This window comes from Cyprinodon tularosa, unplaced genomic scaffold, assembly GCF_016077235.1.
Source record: "Cyprinodon tularosa strain WSP-4 unplaced genomic scaffold, ASM1607723v1 ctg66, whole genome shotgun sequence".
Taxonomy (NCBI): Eukaryota; Metazoa; Chordata; class Actinopteri; order Cyprinodontiformes; family Cyprinodontidae; genus Cyprinodon; species Cyprinodon tularosa.
In genome coordinates this window covers 746,184-765,210 of record NW_024039407.1, presented here as the reverse complement: position 1 = coordinate 765,210, position 19,027 = coordinate 746,184, and the positions used below count along the sequence as shown (strand labels likewise).

The 19,027-nt window shown below is 35.6% G+C and overlaps 1 protein-coding gene across 1 annotated transcript; it reads left to right on the top strand.

Annotated features, from left to right (window-relative positions):
- Positions 1-5,690: 5,690 nt before the first annotated feature.
- On the top strand, positions 5,691-17,637 carry cd63 (CD63 molecule). Its single transcript, XM_038309350.1, has 8 exons — positions 5,691-5,844; positions 6,523-6,608; positions 12,297-12,485; positions 13,668-13,742; positions 13,827-13,925; positions 14,043-14,186; positions 16,740-16,823; positions 17,205-17,637. Exons 2-8 carry the CDS (start codon positions 6,543-6,545, stop codon positions 17,268-17,270), a joined length of 723 nt encoding a protein of 240 aa, XP_038165278.1. The 5' UTR covers positions 5,691-5,844; positions 6,523-6,542; the 3' UTR covers positions 17,271-17,637.
- The last annotated feature ends 1,390 nt before the right edge of the window (positions 17,638-19,027 follow it).

The following is a 19,027-nucleotide window of genomic DNA, read 5'->3' as shown; positions in this document are numbered from 1 at the left end:
AGGAAAAATAGTAGCTGATTAAAAAAGTGGTATGTGTTCATGCAAGAAGCAAGGATAACTAACATTAAAAATAGCTCACTGTGACTCTGACCTGCCACACTGCTGACAGTTTGGAAGAGACAATTTTTTTAGATCTGTGGATCTGTAATTCTGTAATGACCCTTCCTGACTAAAACATTGTTTGTTGAGCAGACTTATAACCATTTTCCAATGGCCGAAAAAAAAAAGTTTAAACCCAGGAACAATCAGCTTTTAGTGGCCGTGGGAATGGCTCGCTGACCCGTGTTCACCTGTGTCAAACGACCCGACAAGCGACCCAGGTTAAAATGGCCTTCAAACCGCTCGCCTCCAATCAGCATACAGTGGGAATATCAGAGGGTCAACCTGCTAATTTAAGTGATACCATTGAGCGCAATATAGGGACGTCAACACACCGCAGCTATCACTTCTGATCTGAACAGGCCAAGACAACTGTGCCTACATTTGAATCTAAGTAAACTATAGGGTTTACTTATAGGCTAAAGTCTTTATTGTTTTATAGTGATACATATATAAATTTTTACCTAACTAATAAGTAGGGGTCAAGATAAAAATGTATATAAAAATGAGAAGGCTGCCTCCTTGTCTTTCTAGCTTTCCGGCAGATTGTCATTGACACACTCTCCAAGGAGAGATATCACAAAACAACTTGCTAAAGAATCTAAATGTTCATAGCGTTCTATCTAATCATACGCACATGGTAGAAAAGTTGAGTAAGACATTGGGAGGAAGATTTTTGTCACCAAATCCAACAATTGACTTCCCTAATACCTCAGCAGTACCACAGGGTGATTTCCTCCATGTCTTGTTAAACTGATGCAATAAACCATGCAAACGGAGCCCTGACCAAGTGTTGAGCAATATTCAGATTTTTCTGTAAAACTGAATTTGAGGTTTCCATTGGCAGAGAGCCATGTCATCACAAACCGCTTTGAGATCTTTTAGTCTGGCTTCCCTGCTCACCAGAGCACTGACACTGACTGTGAAATAACAACAGTGCTAGTTGTGTTGAACCTCACTGCAACATTTGACATTGTTGACCATGATTCACTACTAAAGTAACTGGAGAACTGATTCACATCCCACCTAAAGAACAGGATCTTGTCATATATAACACTTATTTTCAGAGTGGACATGAGTCACATGCGGGGTACCCCAAGGATCATTCCTGGAACACCTTTTATTTAATTTCTATATTCTCCCATTACCCAAGATTATAATGACTAATAAAATTTGCTATAATAACTATGCATATGATGCAGAGTTTCATATCACGTTTTCACCAGATGACTTCTAACCTATCCAAGCACTGACTAGGTGCCTAAAGAAATCACTGCATAGACAAGCCAAAACTTTCTCCACCTACAAAGCTGAATTTATTATTTTTGGACCTCAAGAGTAACATTCAAGAGTCAGCACGCAGTTTCAGCTACTACATTTAGAAACCTGTGAACAGGTCTGAAATCTGGGTGGGGTAAAAGATTTAGATCTGAACCTTAAGAGAGACATAAAACAGTTATAAAGTTGGCTTTCTACCACCTGAGGAACACTTTTTCAGAAATAAAGCACTAATTAATGTCACAACAAGATCTAGAGAAAATCATTCATACTTTTATCTTTAGTTGAATTGATTAGTGCAACAATATCTTCACAGTTCTGCCAAAAAAATAAATGCAGCTTAAATAGTTTACTTCATTATGTGGCTTACGTATTTTATGTGTATTTTAAAAATTATTGGTATTCTTGATGCCCTGCGACAGACTGGTGGCCTGTCCAAGGTGACCCTCCCCTTTTTTCCCATAGACTGCCGGTCCCATTGTGACCCTATCAGAATAAGTGGAAGAACATGGATGGATGGATGGATGGATGGATGGATGGATGGATGGATGGATGGTATATTTGAAAACCAAATTATGTATTGAAAAATAAACAAATGTTACATCTACTTAATTCATTGTACTTTTCTTTAATACTTTGGCCCACCCTATGCCTCAGGGGTCACATCACAATGATTTTGAAATCAATATAATTTTTAAAAATAAATTACTCCTATTCACAACCAATATACCTGTAATCTGGGACATGTTTTCTGAATGAATGAGTGAAATCTGATCGTTTGTGACAACAAGAAAATGATCTCTATAATCAGACTGGTCTTTAAGGGTTTATGACCAAAATCACTTTACCACAAACATTCACATGACTCTGGTGGTACACTAAAAATACGTCACTCTGGTTTATCATGGGGTTTAAATTGATGATGAAGCATTGCAATCTCATGTTGCATATGAGTCACCGTGGACTAAACTGACTGACACATTTAAGTTACTTACAGGCATGGGAATATCAACGCAGTCAGAAATTAAAACACGGGAACATTAAACTCAAAATGTATTTTTTTTCTTCAAATGGATAAATCATATATTTTTAAAATGATAAAATCCACTGAAAAAAAACACACATCAAAATTCTATCTATCTATCTATCTATCTATCTATCTATCTATCTATCTATCTATCTATCTATCTATCTGTCTGTCTGTCTGTCTGTCTGTCTGTCTGTCTGTCTGTCTGTCTGTCTGTCTGTCTGTCTGTCTGTCTGTCTGTCTGTCTGTCTGTCTGTCTGTCATCTTTATAACATCACTGTACTAATTACCTTGTAAGAAAGATAACTCCCTCTAGTGGACAAAGGGAGAAATAATGATTGATGTTCACTTACAGCATAAAGGCTGCTGAATATAAAATACCTATTGTCTTCTCTTTGCAAATGGTTAGAGCATAGAGCTTGGAATCCTGAGGTTCTGAGTTCGAGTCCTACTCCCACAGACTACCAAAAACCCTCCACCCCACACTGCTCCCCTGGCGCCACACATGGGCAGCCCACTACTCCCAAAGGGGATGGGTTAAATGCAGACAGTTCATTTCATGGCTCTGTACTTATGACTGTCTAATGACACTAAAAGCTAAAAAGGAAAAAAAGTCTTTCAAGAGTAAAGTTTTTTTTTTTCATCTGTTGCTTCAGGCAACTTTAGGGATTTTTTTCTCATGCATTGAAATATGCACCGTTTTTCAAGTTGACTGCACCTTTGCACTTAAGACACATACATGACTGTGCAACACTGTCTGCATTAGAGTAAACAACAATCAAAGTTTCAGTTACTATTTCCAAAATTTCCAAAACCATCAGCATCAACTTGTAATGCAGTAAACACCTTTTGTGATATATTTATATCAAAACATATTAGAAACATTGATTGAAAATAGAATCCTTGGCGGTAGCATTGCCATTTAGAGCATCTCTATCAAAATAGTCTCCTGCTTTAATAGCAGCCTAACCACATGATTCTGCAGTTAAGTTGTGGTGTCATTCTGGTCGCACTGTGCAACAGCTCTGAAGCTAGTTTCCCCTACAACGCATGAAAGGTGCAGCTGAACCATTTTCACACATTGACAAACACCATTAAGCACACATAGCAATGTCAGAATCAACATCCAATGGTGAAATTACCTTCACCACTGTGCTGAAGAGTTGTCCTATATAATGCCACTAAACATCCGGAGCTCAAACTGAATAAACTCCCACACTAGCTCTTTGTTCACAGCTGTTTTATACAGCATAGCATAAACTAAAGGACTGATATTTATGACTGCAAGGGCAATGTACAATGTGCAATATCATTTAATTACATTACTGTTAACTTTCTTTCATCTACTGCACACACTTTATGGTCATAAAAGACATTACACTGTCGGGTCTATGTCTATGCTCTTCACTGTAGGCCTCTAAGCTTTCATTGTTGGTTTATGGTATCTGCTCAGACATGTGAAGCACCAGGTGTTTGTTTTCTAATACTTCTATTACAAAGTCAACAGGTTTTTCGTGCCAGCTGGCTATAAGTTATTTAGCAGCCCTGTTTGCAAGAAAGCATTGTGCAAAATGATTTAGAAATTGTACTGTGTATTATATGGAAATGAAACATTTTAACTTTAAAAAATAAAGCACAAAGTGTTCACATAAATTAATTTTAAGCACTAAAAAGTGACTTTTGTAAGATATGTCAAGTTCACTTTCCAAGGCCTTCGCTGCAGTTTCAAACTCCAGCTTTAAACAGATGTTTTACACATCACACAAGAGAAAGAAAGTCCTTTTTTTCTGAATAATGTCAAAATTCACATCAAAATGATGAAATATTGAATGATCTGAGTATTATTTGAATTGACAGAATTTAAAGAGGTGGAGTGGTTCGGCTTCTTTAGGCTGCACTCAGTAGGTTAGAGGGAAACGCCTAAAGAGGTTTATGTTATTGCCTAGTCATACCATACATCATGCAGCTTTGTAAGAGCATTTGGGTGTTTTTAAGAGGAGGAAATAGGGAGAATGTGTCATAATTTTAAATATGTTGATGTTGGAGCTATGTGTTTTAGTGGCATATTAAGATGGATAACTGTATTGTCCTCCATACCAGTAATATATCTTTAATAAACTGCAATGCATTTATGTTGTTGATAAGTTAAGACACTGATAGATAAAATATGTGCTCTGGGCTCAGGGCTCTGTCCTGGGGCCCCTCCTCTTCATCATCTACCTCCTTCTGTCTATATCTAAATCTAAATCTGTCTATAAATCTGTCTCACAGATTGCATCTCTGAAATAAAAGCCAGGTTCACAAGCAACTGCCTTGAATTAAATAGTAGTAGTAGTATCTGCTTTACACCTGTCTGTCCCTTCTCCCCCGTCTCACCATCATGGGGAGCAGTGACCTGTCTCTGGAACTCTCTTCCACCCCACTTAGAAACACGGACTCACATCACCATTTCAAATTCTATTGTCTTTGATATTAGTTTCCCTGTCTTAGCCTTTGTATTTTTAAATTGTTTTTATTCTGTGTTTTGACTTTCTTTCAATCATTGTGTTTTTATCATTTGTCCGATGACCTTGAGTGTCTAGAAAGGCACCTTTGATATAAAATGTATTATTATTATTATTCTATGTACAGACAGAAAGACAGTCTTTACTGTCCTGTATTGGATAATCTTTTCCAATAAATAAAGAAAAAAACAATTATTGAAAGCCATTCCAATATTAATCTCCAAGTTGAGACACTTGTTTAAGATTATTCCAGAATCTACTTCTTTCGCAATTGCTGTTTCACACCTATTGCAAAATGTAACTGTGAAGGTGACCCAACTCAGTCATCAGTCTAACTAACCAAACACTTTTAAAGTCTTCATCAAACATTCCGGTTATTATGAGTTAGATTATAATTATTATGAAGTAATCATTAATTAAACATTAGCTATATGAAATTACTGCAAATAGTTTGTCAAAATAATAAGCAAGCTACGGATGAATAAATCAGTAAAGAGATATATTCCAAGAAGCCATTAGTATTCTATTAAATATGATATCTGATTATTATAAATTAGCTATGTCAGAAATATGAAATACCAACATATATACGATAAAATACAGAGATACTGACATGATTTTAAGGTTACTCTAAACTATGTTCTTACAAAAGTAATTTCATTAAACAACTAGGAATTTAGAACAATAATAAACGTTGATAAAATATATCTCCGCCTCTAACTTCTATAAATCGTCATCCAGCAAAAACAGAAGGTTGAGTGCTGAGATTAACGCATTGTCCCTGAATGCAGCATAAGAGGAAGGCGTGGTGTTTTTTAGACGGAGCAGATCAAGAAGGAGGACAGAGAGCGCGTGAACTCCACAACCTTGCCTTAAAACTTCGACAAACTCTCATTGTTAGCCTTTAAAGGACTCAAAACACCTGCTTTCTCAAAAGTAAGTAACAAAATATAACGAAATATTAAATACCACATTAGCTACTCTATCTCTGTATTTGGCATTTCATCTTGTTTTATTCTTTTGAAGTCACCATTTAACGGTTCCAGAGATAAAGAAAAAAAGAAAACGTTTCTTGAAGTTTAACGTAAAAGTTTGTTTAAGTTTACTTAACCACTAATTAAAATAATTTTAAGGAAGTTTGTTTGTTGTTGTGGAAGTAATTAGGTCTTAACGGCCTAACGGTTCGCTGCCCAGCTACACAGTTACAGACTATCTTATAAGATTATTTTACAAAAAAATGTAATTGTATATGATAGAATTCATGCAATTTCTGCCCTTTTGTCATGTTTTCCTAAAGTTTCTCACTTTTCTTCGCCCGATGCTGGCTTGTTTTTCATCGGCCCTGCCCTTTCTAACGCACAGCCCTTTAACAGGACTCCAAGATGCTGTTTTTGGAAATCTTTCTTCGTTTTTTTTTTAACGTTTTGATGTTTTTATCAGCTCAAAAAGCTACCAAGAGGCTTTTTACGATTCACAGTTGGACCATTACGCTTCTTGTTAAAAATGAGTCATATCTTCCACACAAATGCTGCTCAAACGGCACAGTTATGTTACCCAATTTCTCTCTTCCTTTTTTTTTTTTTTATAACACCCCTTCCTTTCTGTTAAACCCAGGATACTTATCATCATCTGCCATGGCTGTGGAAGGGGGAATGAAATGCGTGAAGTATCTACTTTTCTTTTTCAACTTTATTTTCTGGGTAAGTGACAGCCTTTTCCCCTCCAGGTATTTTTATGACTTAAAGTTTAACAGACTGGATGTGGAAATCACCCAAAAACCTTTACTTACATGTGAATAAAATTCAATTCAAAACTACTTTATTGATCCAAAGGGGGAATTAAAGCCTAATTAAAACTAAATAGTTTTAGAGTAGGAAACATTTAGGGTAAAATGACCATGTTATTGTTAGCTCGATGCCTCTAAATTCCCTAATTTCAGGAAATATTGTTTGTGCTAAAAGTTAAGCAGACCAAAGAGAAGGTAGTGGAGTCTGTCAGTCTGTGAATAAAACACAACTTCTTTTACCCACATTTATGCACTAATAAAGCATGAAACCTCCTGTCAAATCAGCTGAGCAGCACTTGCTTACATCAGCCACATAACCTAACTCCTCTCCTTCCTGCGTCCCCGGCCACTTGTTTATTTTTCTAATAAGGAAGTCCTGGATCAGGTGAAACCTACCCTGCTTGTCGTGTGTTTGGTGTGCTTGTATTTTTTTGAGTTTTTAAGAGGTTGAAATAATGGCGTGTGTCTTATGACCAGATTTTAACACATCATGTGATTTTTTTCAACACATATCCTTTTTTTTGTTCATTAAGGACCCCTGCTCTGCTTTCTAAACTATATTGCACACAGCCCTTCATGGGTTACAACCTCACAGTGACTTCTGGCGGAAAAAGAGGAAGTAAAAGTTACTAAACAGTTTGGCAGGGGGTTTATCTTTTTTCTTCCTTTTTAGTTTTGATAAGAGTTCGGAGTTTTGTTTGCAGTCTCATGAAGAAGTAAGGGTATGTTAAGACACACTTTGTGTTTATTTGGCAAGGAAGGGAAATAGAAAGTCCCACTGTGCCTGACATATTCTTCTTTAAAAGCCATAAAAAAATCCCCTGATGTGTTAGCAACTAACGTGTACCGTATTGTTACTTAGTTTCTCTTCAGTGAGCAGTTTATTTATATTCAGTTTGCCCTTCCTTAGGAGAGGCTCTTATCAAATGTATTTTAACAATTTTCTTTGACATTAAGGACACAGGTATGGAATACTGTTTTGTTCTTTCCTCAGTTTGCTATTTATTGAGCTACAGATAGATTTACACATTTAGTTTTTAGCAATTTACAAAATAAGAGACATTAGATCACATTGATAAATGGTTTAGTGAGGGTTGACTTCTTTTTTTAATTTTTTTGGGGTAGATTTTATGATCTATTCCAAGATATGAATAAGCTTTATTTGCACAGCACTCTTCACTCCTTTTTGTTACCCAGTGTCAGCCATTAGCCACCCGTTTGACCCTGCCTCAAATATTTACACTGGTGTTGACGAAAGAAAGGGTTTTCAGTCCAAGCCGGAGCTTAACATCAGAAACTAATGGGCTGTCTGATTTCCAGGCTGCCATGGCTGCAGATGTTATCAGGCTTAAGAGTGTAGGATTGTTATAAAATGGTATAAGCATGAAAACACTGCAGCATTGTACAACCAGTTGTAGGTAGAGTGGTTATTATTAAGGCTTTTCTACCTAAAAGTGAGAAAAACCAAAAGAAGTGTGATACTTTTTTGAAATGAGTTTATAAAACTGGCATTAAATAATCTACTTATCTCATGCCAGTTTCATGGATGACGGATTAAATATTTCATATTTTATCCATCATCCATTTATTAAAATGGATGAGGGATTAACAAAGATGGAATCTTTGTTAATTATTAATTTAAGTCAAAATGCCAAGAATGCATTAAAACATTTAGATAGTTTCTCACTGATGGATGATTTTCTATTACTGAGAAGGGTAACTATGTCTTTTTTGGTAATTACTTATACAGTAACTTAAATTATGTTACTGCTTTTTAGATAGAATATCAAGGTTAAAACTGGAGATTTATTTTAAGAATTTCTGTACCTGTTCACTGAGCAGACCAGAGTTATCAATAAAACCAGAATAATCTTCATTAACAAATAAAATACTGAAGACCCAACATCTGTGAAGAAAGCAGGATGTTTCTTGATGTATCAGATCCTTTTGAGTGGTTTTTAACAGGATTCAGGTGAAAAAGGAATAGAGGTTTTTAAAGGAAATTAAAACTTATTGTTTGGTTTTGATCAGGTCATTTTATTCCCTCTGCAGAGAAAAATAATTATAGATCCACTAAGCACAACTTTACACCCTTGATACCCATTATCCGTGTATCTGTAAGCTGCGTTGGAGGCCACATAAATACTTCTTTAAAGTGAAAGGATTGAGTGGTTAGAGTTAATCTATTTTAAATATTAAAGTCATTGCTGAAATTGGTAATGTTTGACATTTTTACACTGACATAGTCAGATTGGAGAAATGAAACATTTATAAATAGCAGAACCATATTGAAAGGAGAGTTCTGCCAGTAGGAGGAAGTTAGGGTTGTTAAGGCGTTTTAATAGTTCAGCCCATTCAAAATACCGGCAGATCTGTGACAGAACCGATAATTATTTCACAAAATACACAACTGTAAGGATAAGGTTCACTGATTGAGAGGTTGTGCTCCATATTATAGTTTTGTTGTTAGCCATGTGAAATATGTGTTATTTAATCTAGAGCCTGTTTCAATCATTATAAGTTAACTCATATGTGATGTTTGTAGTTGTTAACATTTTGTTTACATGACCAAAGACGAGTAGAGCGACCTAAATAAGACATTCTACTTAAGTATAAGTGGTAGTCTTACAGACTTACCTCTTTATATTTGTATTTACTCTATGTGTTGTGCTACTTATACATTTGTGTAAAATAAGCTGTCTGTTTTATCCATATCAGACACATTTTTTATTATTTAACGCTAGGTAGAAGCAGAGAGCATGATGTGATATTTAAGATCTGTTTTCCTATAGTTTAGCATGGTTTGCTATAGTTTATTGCAATGCTAGCATTTGCATGAACTTACGTCAAACTATTCAAGCCTAATACTTGGCCATTGCTCTTTGAAATGTTCCCCATTGTCATCCATGGTTGGTCAAAACTCTTATCTCTAATGCTCTGATAAATAGAAGAGGAGAACATAAAATAACCTCTATTAACCAAGACTGGGGACAATTCAGGACATATAACATATCTATTAAACTGCAAAAGTCCTTCATTTCTTTATTCTGTGTATAAGCCTTCCACCGAAACATTTTCATTGCTGTGCTACAGGTCTCATTTTAGAACTAGAACATTTATGGTATGTCTTTTTACAGTAATGCAAATAGCAATAGGAGTAGTGTTTGTTGAAAATATAGTAATAAACCATTTATTAGCATTACCCTGGCTGTCTGAAGGAGTCACATAACTAACTATCAACTAAATTGTTACCAACTATCCAAATTGGGTTTCTCATGTGTTAATTAACACAACAGATTATTTTTGTTTTCTCTGACTCCGAAACTAAGTATCTCCTTCCAGAGAACCCTTTTTTTCTCTCCATGTTTTTCTTATAAACACACATCCAGTGAGTCAAATGTACTTCCCAGTTGTTTGCTTAAGAACTGCTTGGTGTGATCGGATCATGGTCAAATATATTACCCACACAATGTTTGTTAAGGAGCAGGACTGCTTCTGTTACCCCACCCAGAAGACTTACAGAGTGTCATCTGACTGCTTATTTTACACATTCAGGAACAGCAGAATGTTGTAACTTCAGCTTCTTCGGCTGTTTTGGTGCAATGCTTACTCACTTCGTAGATTGAGAAAATTTTGTTTTTTTCTATTTATGTTCCTCTTCATCATGTACTTCCTGTAATTATTAACAAAACCTATTTGGAGAACCAATAGAAACCAATCTTTCTGTTTGAATTCCAACATTATACTCTGTGTTTAGGACATACCATGCCTGCTTTAAAAAAGCCTGATATATTTATTTATCTTTTTTTAAATAGTCTTGTTAGACATGTTAGTTGGATCAGCAGTGGGAATCTGTCCTATTTCCTAAGAGTTGAACGGCTTAAATAAAAAAATCATGTAACAGGACCGCTGATCTTGTTGATCTTTAACAGGACTAATGTTCAAGCTTTAAAGGTGATCTACAAATAAAATAAATTACTCAATGGATTTGAGCTTTATCACTGTATTTTTCCTTAATTTATCAAAATATATTAATCCTTAAAAAAAAGAAAATAAAAAACTAAATTGATATGCAGCAGTTCATAACATGGGAACAAAACAGGTTGTTTATGGGTATGAAACGGAAAGACACACGTGGACAAATTGTTTGGTACTTGAATCTGACAAAATTAATATTGAATCAAAATTATATGAAAATGAACAATTGAAAATCAGAGATTGCTTTTCAAAATTAACTAATAAAACAATCATGGAAAGTTCTGGACAAATAAATGTTGCGCTTAACTTAATATTTTGTTGCACAACCTTTTGAAGCAATCCCTACAATGAAACAATATCTGTTACAGTCTGTCAGACTTCTGATCCTCTCAGCAGGTATCTTGACCCACTCCTTATGAGCAAACTGCTCCAGATTTCTGAGGTTTGAAGGGTGTGTTCTCCAGACAAGAGGTTTCAGCTCCTTCTAAAGATGCTCAATAAGATTTAGGTCACAGCTTATTGAAGGCCACTTTAGAATAGTCCAGTGTTTTCCTTGTAGCCATTCTTGTTGTGTGTTTTGGGTCATTGTCTTGTCCCTTCTGACACTGGGCAGCACGTTTCTCTGTTCTCTGATTTCATTGCAGAGATTCAGATATCCTGTGCTAGATGAAGCAAATCAGTCCCACAACATGAAAGAGCCTCCTCCGTGTTTCACATTAGGGATGGTGTTCTTTTCTTGATCTGCTTCATTTTTCCATCTGTTAACATTTAGCTGGTGCGCCTTGGCAGAAAATTATGTTTGTGCCTCATCTGTCCTTATGACATCCTTCCAGAAGCTTTGTGGCTCATCAACATGTAGTTTGGTCAATTCCAGTCTGACTTTTTTGATTTGTTTTCAACATTGGTTTCCTCCTTGGTCGTCTCCCATTAGGTCCTCTATGGCTTAAACAATGACGGATACTTCAATTTGACACCGATGTTCCTTAAGTTGATTTTAAACTTTAATCTCTTTAGAAGTTTCTTTTGGTTCTTTTGTTACTATTCCGATTATCTGATTTGTCATCACTTTTTCACCTGTGTATGAAGGGGAGTGAAAATGGAGCAAAAGCCATACATTTTGTTTACTTTATCTCTTTCAAAGGAGAAGAACTTTTTGGAATTAGGATTCCAAAAAGGAATCAGGTAAAAATACTAGATGGGTTCATGAAAGATTAAACCTCACAGGACTAGCAATCACCACAATTTCGCTTAGTGATTTATCTGCCCTCTATTTCATGAATGAAACAACTAATGACTGGATAGGAAAGGGTGAACTAAAACTATGTGACTGGAAGTTCTGGATGGATTATAGAAGGTTCAAAATATAAAATACCCCAAATTATATAATTTTTTTCTACAGTTTTGGCTTAATTATTATTCGGAATGGGTTCTATTAGCAAACACTGTTTTAGAGTCTGTAATCTACAGTAAACAATTTCTCCATTATTAGATTAGCTGACAATTATTTCAGTTGTTGATCAGTCATGATTAAAATAGTAGTTTCAGCCCCAGAGGTGTGTCCTATGATATCTTGTGTCATTATTCCTCCGTTTACCTCTCATCAGCTTTCCTCCTGTCATTGCAGATATGTGGACTTGCACTGATTGTCGTGGGAGTCCTCGTTCAGGTTTCTCTACACAAATCCTTCCTGATCCGTGATGCCTCAGCCTCTGCAGCTCCCATTTTCATCATTGCAGTGGGTGTCGTGATTTTCTTCATTGCATTCTTCGGCTGTTGTGGAGCCTGGAAAGAAAATCACTGCATGGTCACCACGGTAACCCATAGATCCCTTGCATCCTTTAAAGCATCCCCTTCAAAATGATTCATTTAATACCAATTTTTTTTACACAAACAGTTTCAGAACTTAATTTCATAATGCCAAATGAACACTGGTGGTGTTTGTCTGCCACTACGGACATATGAACTTCAGAAACGCCTCATTCTACTGTAAATCTGTAGATCTTAAAATGATATACAACTTCATGTATAAAACAACAGCTCCAACACGCTCCACTAGGGCTGGGTGATATACACTTAAAATCATCATGATACTCAGTGATATTTGCATAATAACAATAAAAAAAAACTTCATTATCTTCCAATATTTTTTTCACAGTCACTAATTATACTTTTGAAGAACATTCACATTTAAATGAATTTAAATTATACTTTTTCAGGACAAGAGTTACATACAGTAGTCTCATTTATATCACTAAACATCTCTTGGTAAACCCAAATAATCATATTTTTCAAATGTGTCAATGCTGCAATGAAAAAACAAGAAAAACAGAGAAGAATAATTGTAAAAATACAAAAGTTGACAATTCACACAGTTTCTGGATTTCTTGCGACCCACTGACTTTAAGTAAAAAAAATAAGATTAGCACAATAAAGATAAATGATAGGATAAAGAAATGCCCACACCTAGATTCCACAAGCTTAATGAGTTTTTTAAAGAGAAGGTTTGAGGTGCATTTGTGAAGTTAGACACTGATGTTGGAGAAGAAGGCCAGGTAAACAGTCTCTACCTGATTCAACTAAAAGCTGTTAGAATAAATTGTATTCAGGATGCTGAGCTGGCCCGTTAAACTCTTTCACAACAAATTTACCGTGAATTGATTACCAGTCATGTTGGAAAGATAAATTGGACCACCCCCAAACTGTCCATACAAATTTTTGAGGGTATAATCTTCCACAAATGTCTTGTATGTATACTGAGGCAATAACAGTTTTTTAGAATAGAATAAATTGACTGAGTCCTGCTAGCCATGCCCCGCACCATAATCCTCTCAACGCCATTTTTATGCAGACCCAGTACAGTCAGTTTTTGTATCTTCCAAGCCATACATTTTTAATATCTGTAACTTTAGAGGTATCATTATATGGAAACAGAACCCAAAGCTTTTTTAAATAAAGCGCATTAAAACTCTTCTTACTTTGTTTAATTCTCCTCCAGTTCGCAGTCCTCCTCACATTGATCATTCTTGCTGAGATTGCTGCAGCAATTCTTGGATATGTCTACAGAAACAAGGTGAGTGTTCACGTCAGGCGATTGTGTGATTCCCTACAGAAGTGGTGTTTCCATTTTGACCTCTATGCTGCTTCTTCCACATAGCTCTCAATCGTCGTCCAGGACAGTCTCACGGAAATGATCAGCAACTACAAAAATTCCTCAGCAGAATTCAAGAAAACTGTGGATGACCTACAGGAAGTCGTAAGTTCAGAGCTGACCGTGCGAACATTACATTGCTTACATTACTGAGCATGAACATTATTATGGAATAATGTTTCCAAGTTGCAGCTGAGAGTTTTGTTTTGAATAATTTTGCAGTGGAAGTGCTGTGGGGTGAATAACGCTAGTGACTGGAAGAACTATGGGGAAGATAAGGTGACGGTTCCCGACTCTTGCTGCAAGAACGTCACTGTAGGCTGTGGAAAAGGAACCATGACAGATGCCAACAAAGTGTACCAAAAGGTAAATTTGAATGTCTGAATAAAACATTTACCCTCTAAGCTTCCAGTAACCGGATGTCATCGGCCTTGACGACCAGATTAGGTCTTAGAAGCTGGGGAGATGTAGTTAGCCGAGAACAAAGACAGGTTACATTCCTGATGGATGGAATGTAAATATTGGACAGAAGCATAGCTCCAGTTAGAGAAAAATGTTGCTGTGAGACAAGACTCGGTCAGGATGCTTAAACTAAAGGGTCCATGAGGCTTAGTAGCTGACTGCAGCTCATAAAGGAGTGATGAGCCTTGATTATCGACACATTTGATTAAAACAATAAACTTTTTACTTTTTTATTTGGGATTTCACCTGATAGATTGTGTTTCTACAACCTTTCAAATGCAAAAAGCCATTTTCCCCTTTGACCCTGGAAAATAAAATCATTTTGAGCTGCTAAATATTGCATTATTATTAAATAAAACACAACTTATTATTTTTGTTAAATGTCTGGTATTGGAAATCTGTTGTCATTTTATTTGACAAAAAATTTATTGTGAGCATTTAAGTTTTTAACCCTTTAGTAACAAATATATCGTATTACTTTTTTTTTCAAACTCAGTAGGCTATTTTATTTTTGTCTGGAAAAAAGTGTTTATACAATCAGACACATTTTGTAAACAGATCTTAAATAATTCAAAATCTATTTTTTTCTTTCTGGATTTTTTAAGAACAATATAAGTTTTAAAAAATGGATTTGTCAATTATACCATGGTTTACAATTTACAGGGTTAAAAAAAGGAAAAAAAACATAAAAAAGAAGAATCATGGATTTTCCTCTTTAAGATACTATTTTATATAAAAAATAAATAGTTTCTAAACTGAAGAAATATCGGTCTAATATAATATTTCTGGTACTTTAACCTCTCAAAACCCACCGTTTTAAAGCGCTTACAAATAATAACTCAGAATGCATGAAAATTACACTGGTAAAATGTTTACCAATATAGACATGTTAAACATCGTTGGAAAGCTTAGATTCTCGACAATTCAACCACCTAGTTCATTTTATGGACACAGCGAGCATCAAAGCACAATTAACACAGATATAGCAGCATGTCAAAAAGTACCATGACAAAGCAGCCACAACAATCAAGCATGTCTTTATAACTGCTGTTCAAAAAAGACCTACGGTATTCTTTTCAAGAATAAGAAAAACAACTTTGAGTCTTGTTTGAACTGATGCAGCTCAGGCTTGATGCAGCTTGGGTGTTTTACTCACCCAGTTTTCATGTATATATTCAGACACTAGAAGGTGTTGGCTTTCAATTTATGTATCACTCGTGTAATTTGGGCTTACAGTTCCTAAGTTATTTGCTTTTCTATGTGAGATGGATATTAAGAGGTTAAAGACATTACATTGTCTCTCTAAAGTGTCTAAGAATGGTATTTGTTAATATACTATGTTCTTAACCATTAGTTTGTTTTTCGCCACTGTAAAGCTGGTCAAAATCGAATCTTCACCTCAATCTGTTGCAGCCTCCAAAATATGTTTACTTCCAGGATTTCTCCTCATTTGCTCTATTTTCAGAAGTTTTAGAGACAATGCTTCAGAAAGGGTTTTGCATGTAGGATCTTGACCATATGGTCTAAGAAGGGGAACTCATAGGATTATATGGGGTTAAAAATAAAGGCAGCTGAATACACAGATCTCTGTATTAAAATACAATTTTACTTCCAATTATGTAATTTTATTTGTTAGTAGACCCACCCTCTCCACTTAAAAAAAATGCACATGCTCAATCCTTTACCCTCTCCCGAGAGGGAACGCCTATTAAACATGTGCGAGAGCGTGCAAGTGTCAATTTCTCCTCGTGCACGCTCTTTTTAAAAGTGGCTGTTTGCATTGTTCATACAAATTAACTTTCCAAAAGAAGATTTGCAATTTTTCCATTATGTCATTGGTAAGTGAAAATCTGGACGAGCATGTAGGACGGCCTTACGTTAACATATCACCAGAATTATTGACAGTTAGGAGGATGATCCACCTGGAAAAAGAACACCCACCATACCTTTCATGGAGGCCTTCCACTCTTACATTTATTTAATTCATTGCCTTTACAAGCAGAAAATCATGTTGAACATGAGAACAGAAAAAAATGACCAATATGTGATTGACCTAAAGTCATCTGCAACGTATTTATTTGACAACCTTCTCTGTATCCTAAGGACAAGAGCTTAGGTTGTATTGTTCATTATGCAGTTAAAGGGATAAAAGAAAAGGGATAAGCTCTGGGTATACCTTTAGAGGAGTAGCGTGGTGATACAACCCTTCTAAAGTTTTAATCCCAAACTGAAATCTACTCAGAAATCTTTCCCCAGATGTGTATCTGGAAGTGTTTCATTTAATGGCCTCAGAGTCAGGCTGAGTTGGACAGCAGTCTGCCATGGAGAGGCTATGTTAGAAATTTTTAGAATGTGGTGGAGAGCCAAAGATCTTTGTGCAGCTGTCTCTCTAGGAAGTAGACACACTCTCATAGATCAACTGCTAGCAGGTTCATCTCTGTCTTTGTTACTTTCAAGGGTTGCCATGATGCTTTGGAGACCTTCCTGAAGGAAAACATTCAGTGGGTGATAGTTGCAGCTCTGGTCATTGCTGTCCTGCAGGTATGTATTGGTGGGGAAACCAAAGCATATCATTAGAGATGAACCAGTTCTGCTATTCTTTGCTACCATTAGTTTTATCATCCAGAATGTGATGTAAAAGAGAAACATTTGCTCTTTGTTATGAGTTTAATAGAAAACAAAGGAAAGCAAACGACCCAAACCTGCATCTGATTTTCATTAAAGTCAAAACGGACCAGAAACAACTTCCTGTTTTGCTATCCTTTTAGCCTGTAAAGGGCGGGACCGGAGTTGCAATGCTTTTGATAAGATAGAAAAATAATTAAGGGGGCATTCTCTCTTTGTCCAGCATTTCTAAAATAAACTTTGTAAAAGTTTGACAGGATTTTCAAACATCAGCATTTTTCTTTTTATCTCTTTCAGATTATGGGCATCGTGTTCTCTTGCTTGTTGATGAGAGGCATCCGGAGCGGCTATGAAGTCATGTGATTCATTTATAAATATTTGTTGGGTGGTCAGGTTCTAATAATTGGGAGCTCAATCTTGAAACATTTCATATTTTCATGTTAAAGTTTCTATATTATTCACAGATTATATTTCTCCCTTATCTGTGGGGTTTTCAGTTTGATGCTAAAACGTTATTCCCGCTCTGATTTTGTAGGAAAATGTTAACATTCTAGGTGAAAGCAGATAAATTTTTAAGGGTTTAGAAAAAAATGTAAACATCTTTAAGGCAGCACAACCTATTCTGTTTCTATTACAGGGTTATATTTTTATGGTTCTAGTTTAATTGTAATGAATTGTCCTTAAATAATATGAATTTTCATTAAAAACAAAAAGATAAAAGACAAAAAAATGCATTATGATATTTATTTAAAAAAAACTGCATTATATGCAATATTGGCCCAAAAACACATCACTCAGAACATGAACAAATATATCATCACAAAAAAAAAAAAAGACTCAGAAAATAACTTTTACTTCATAAGTCATGCTTCAGATGTGAAAGCAAACGGCCAAAGCTGGTGAAAGGCACAGGAAGCAAAAACAAGCAGAGTGACACTGAACGAAACCAGCTGCTGTGTTTTACTTTCACTCAAACGTCTGAAATTCTTGTATGAAACTTTGTAATCAAAAACCTTTCAGGATTTAAGTAAAAAGTTTAAGTCTCCAGATAAAGAGATTGATTGGTGATACAAGTAAACAGTAAAGTGCAACTACAACTCTTGGCGTATAGGTGTATGATGCAGTCTAAATATTGTGAATTTGAAATTAAACCTTTCATCATGTAAGCATACTTGACAATCTGTCTCTACTTATCATAAAAGTCATATTTCTTGAGTAATTTACTGCTGTTTTTTTAATGAAAAAAAGAGAAGTGTTCATTCTATAGTTTTCTGAACAGCTTTGTCATGTACTGATATTGGAAACAAAAAAGCACAAATTGAGGTAAGAGCACCAGAAAAAAGGTCCGTATATTCTGAATACAGACATAAAAGCTCTTCTTACCCTTTCTTAGCACTGATCTGCTCCATTATTTTTTTTCTCAAGTAGAATCATTGCCGTTTCGCTAACTTGCATTTATAGCTGTGCAACAACAAGCAGAAGCTATGCTAACATTTAAAGCAGCAGTAACCTGAAAAACAGGAAGAATAAATGCTTTACCCAAAAGATTGTAAGTTTCTATGCAGTGCCTTCAAAAAATACTAATACCCCTTTAACTTTTTTTACATTTTGTCATATTAAAACCACAAAGTTTAGTTTATTTTATACAGAATTTATGTGACACACAGCCTAAAAGTGCTGCATAGCTGTAAAGAGGAAGTAGAGGCATACACAGTTCAAAGTAGAAAGTACTAATAAAAATCTAGAAAGGATGGGTTACATGTTTTCAGCTTTTTACTCCCCTAAATAAAATCCAGTATAACTAAGATCCTACAAAATTCGTGCACAAAAGTGACTTTACAGACAGATGTGGTGTCCTGAACTCAAAGGTTCATTAGAGGACATTAGAGAAGCCAAACCAAATAATGAACAATAAAGAACAGTGTAGACGGGTCAGAGAGAGGCTTAACATAGGGTTGGATTATATAACGATATCCCACAACTAATGGAGCGGCATTTAATCTGTCAACCAATGAGGACAGCATAACTGCAAACAGACCAAGATATGGTCAGGAACTTGAGATGAGATCCACAGAGCAGCTAACAGGACACATTTTAGGGGTATTTTAGGGACAAAGGCT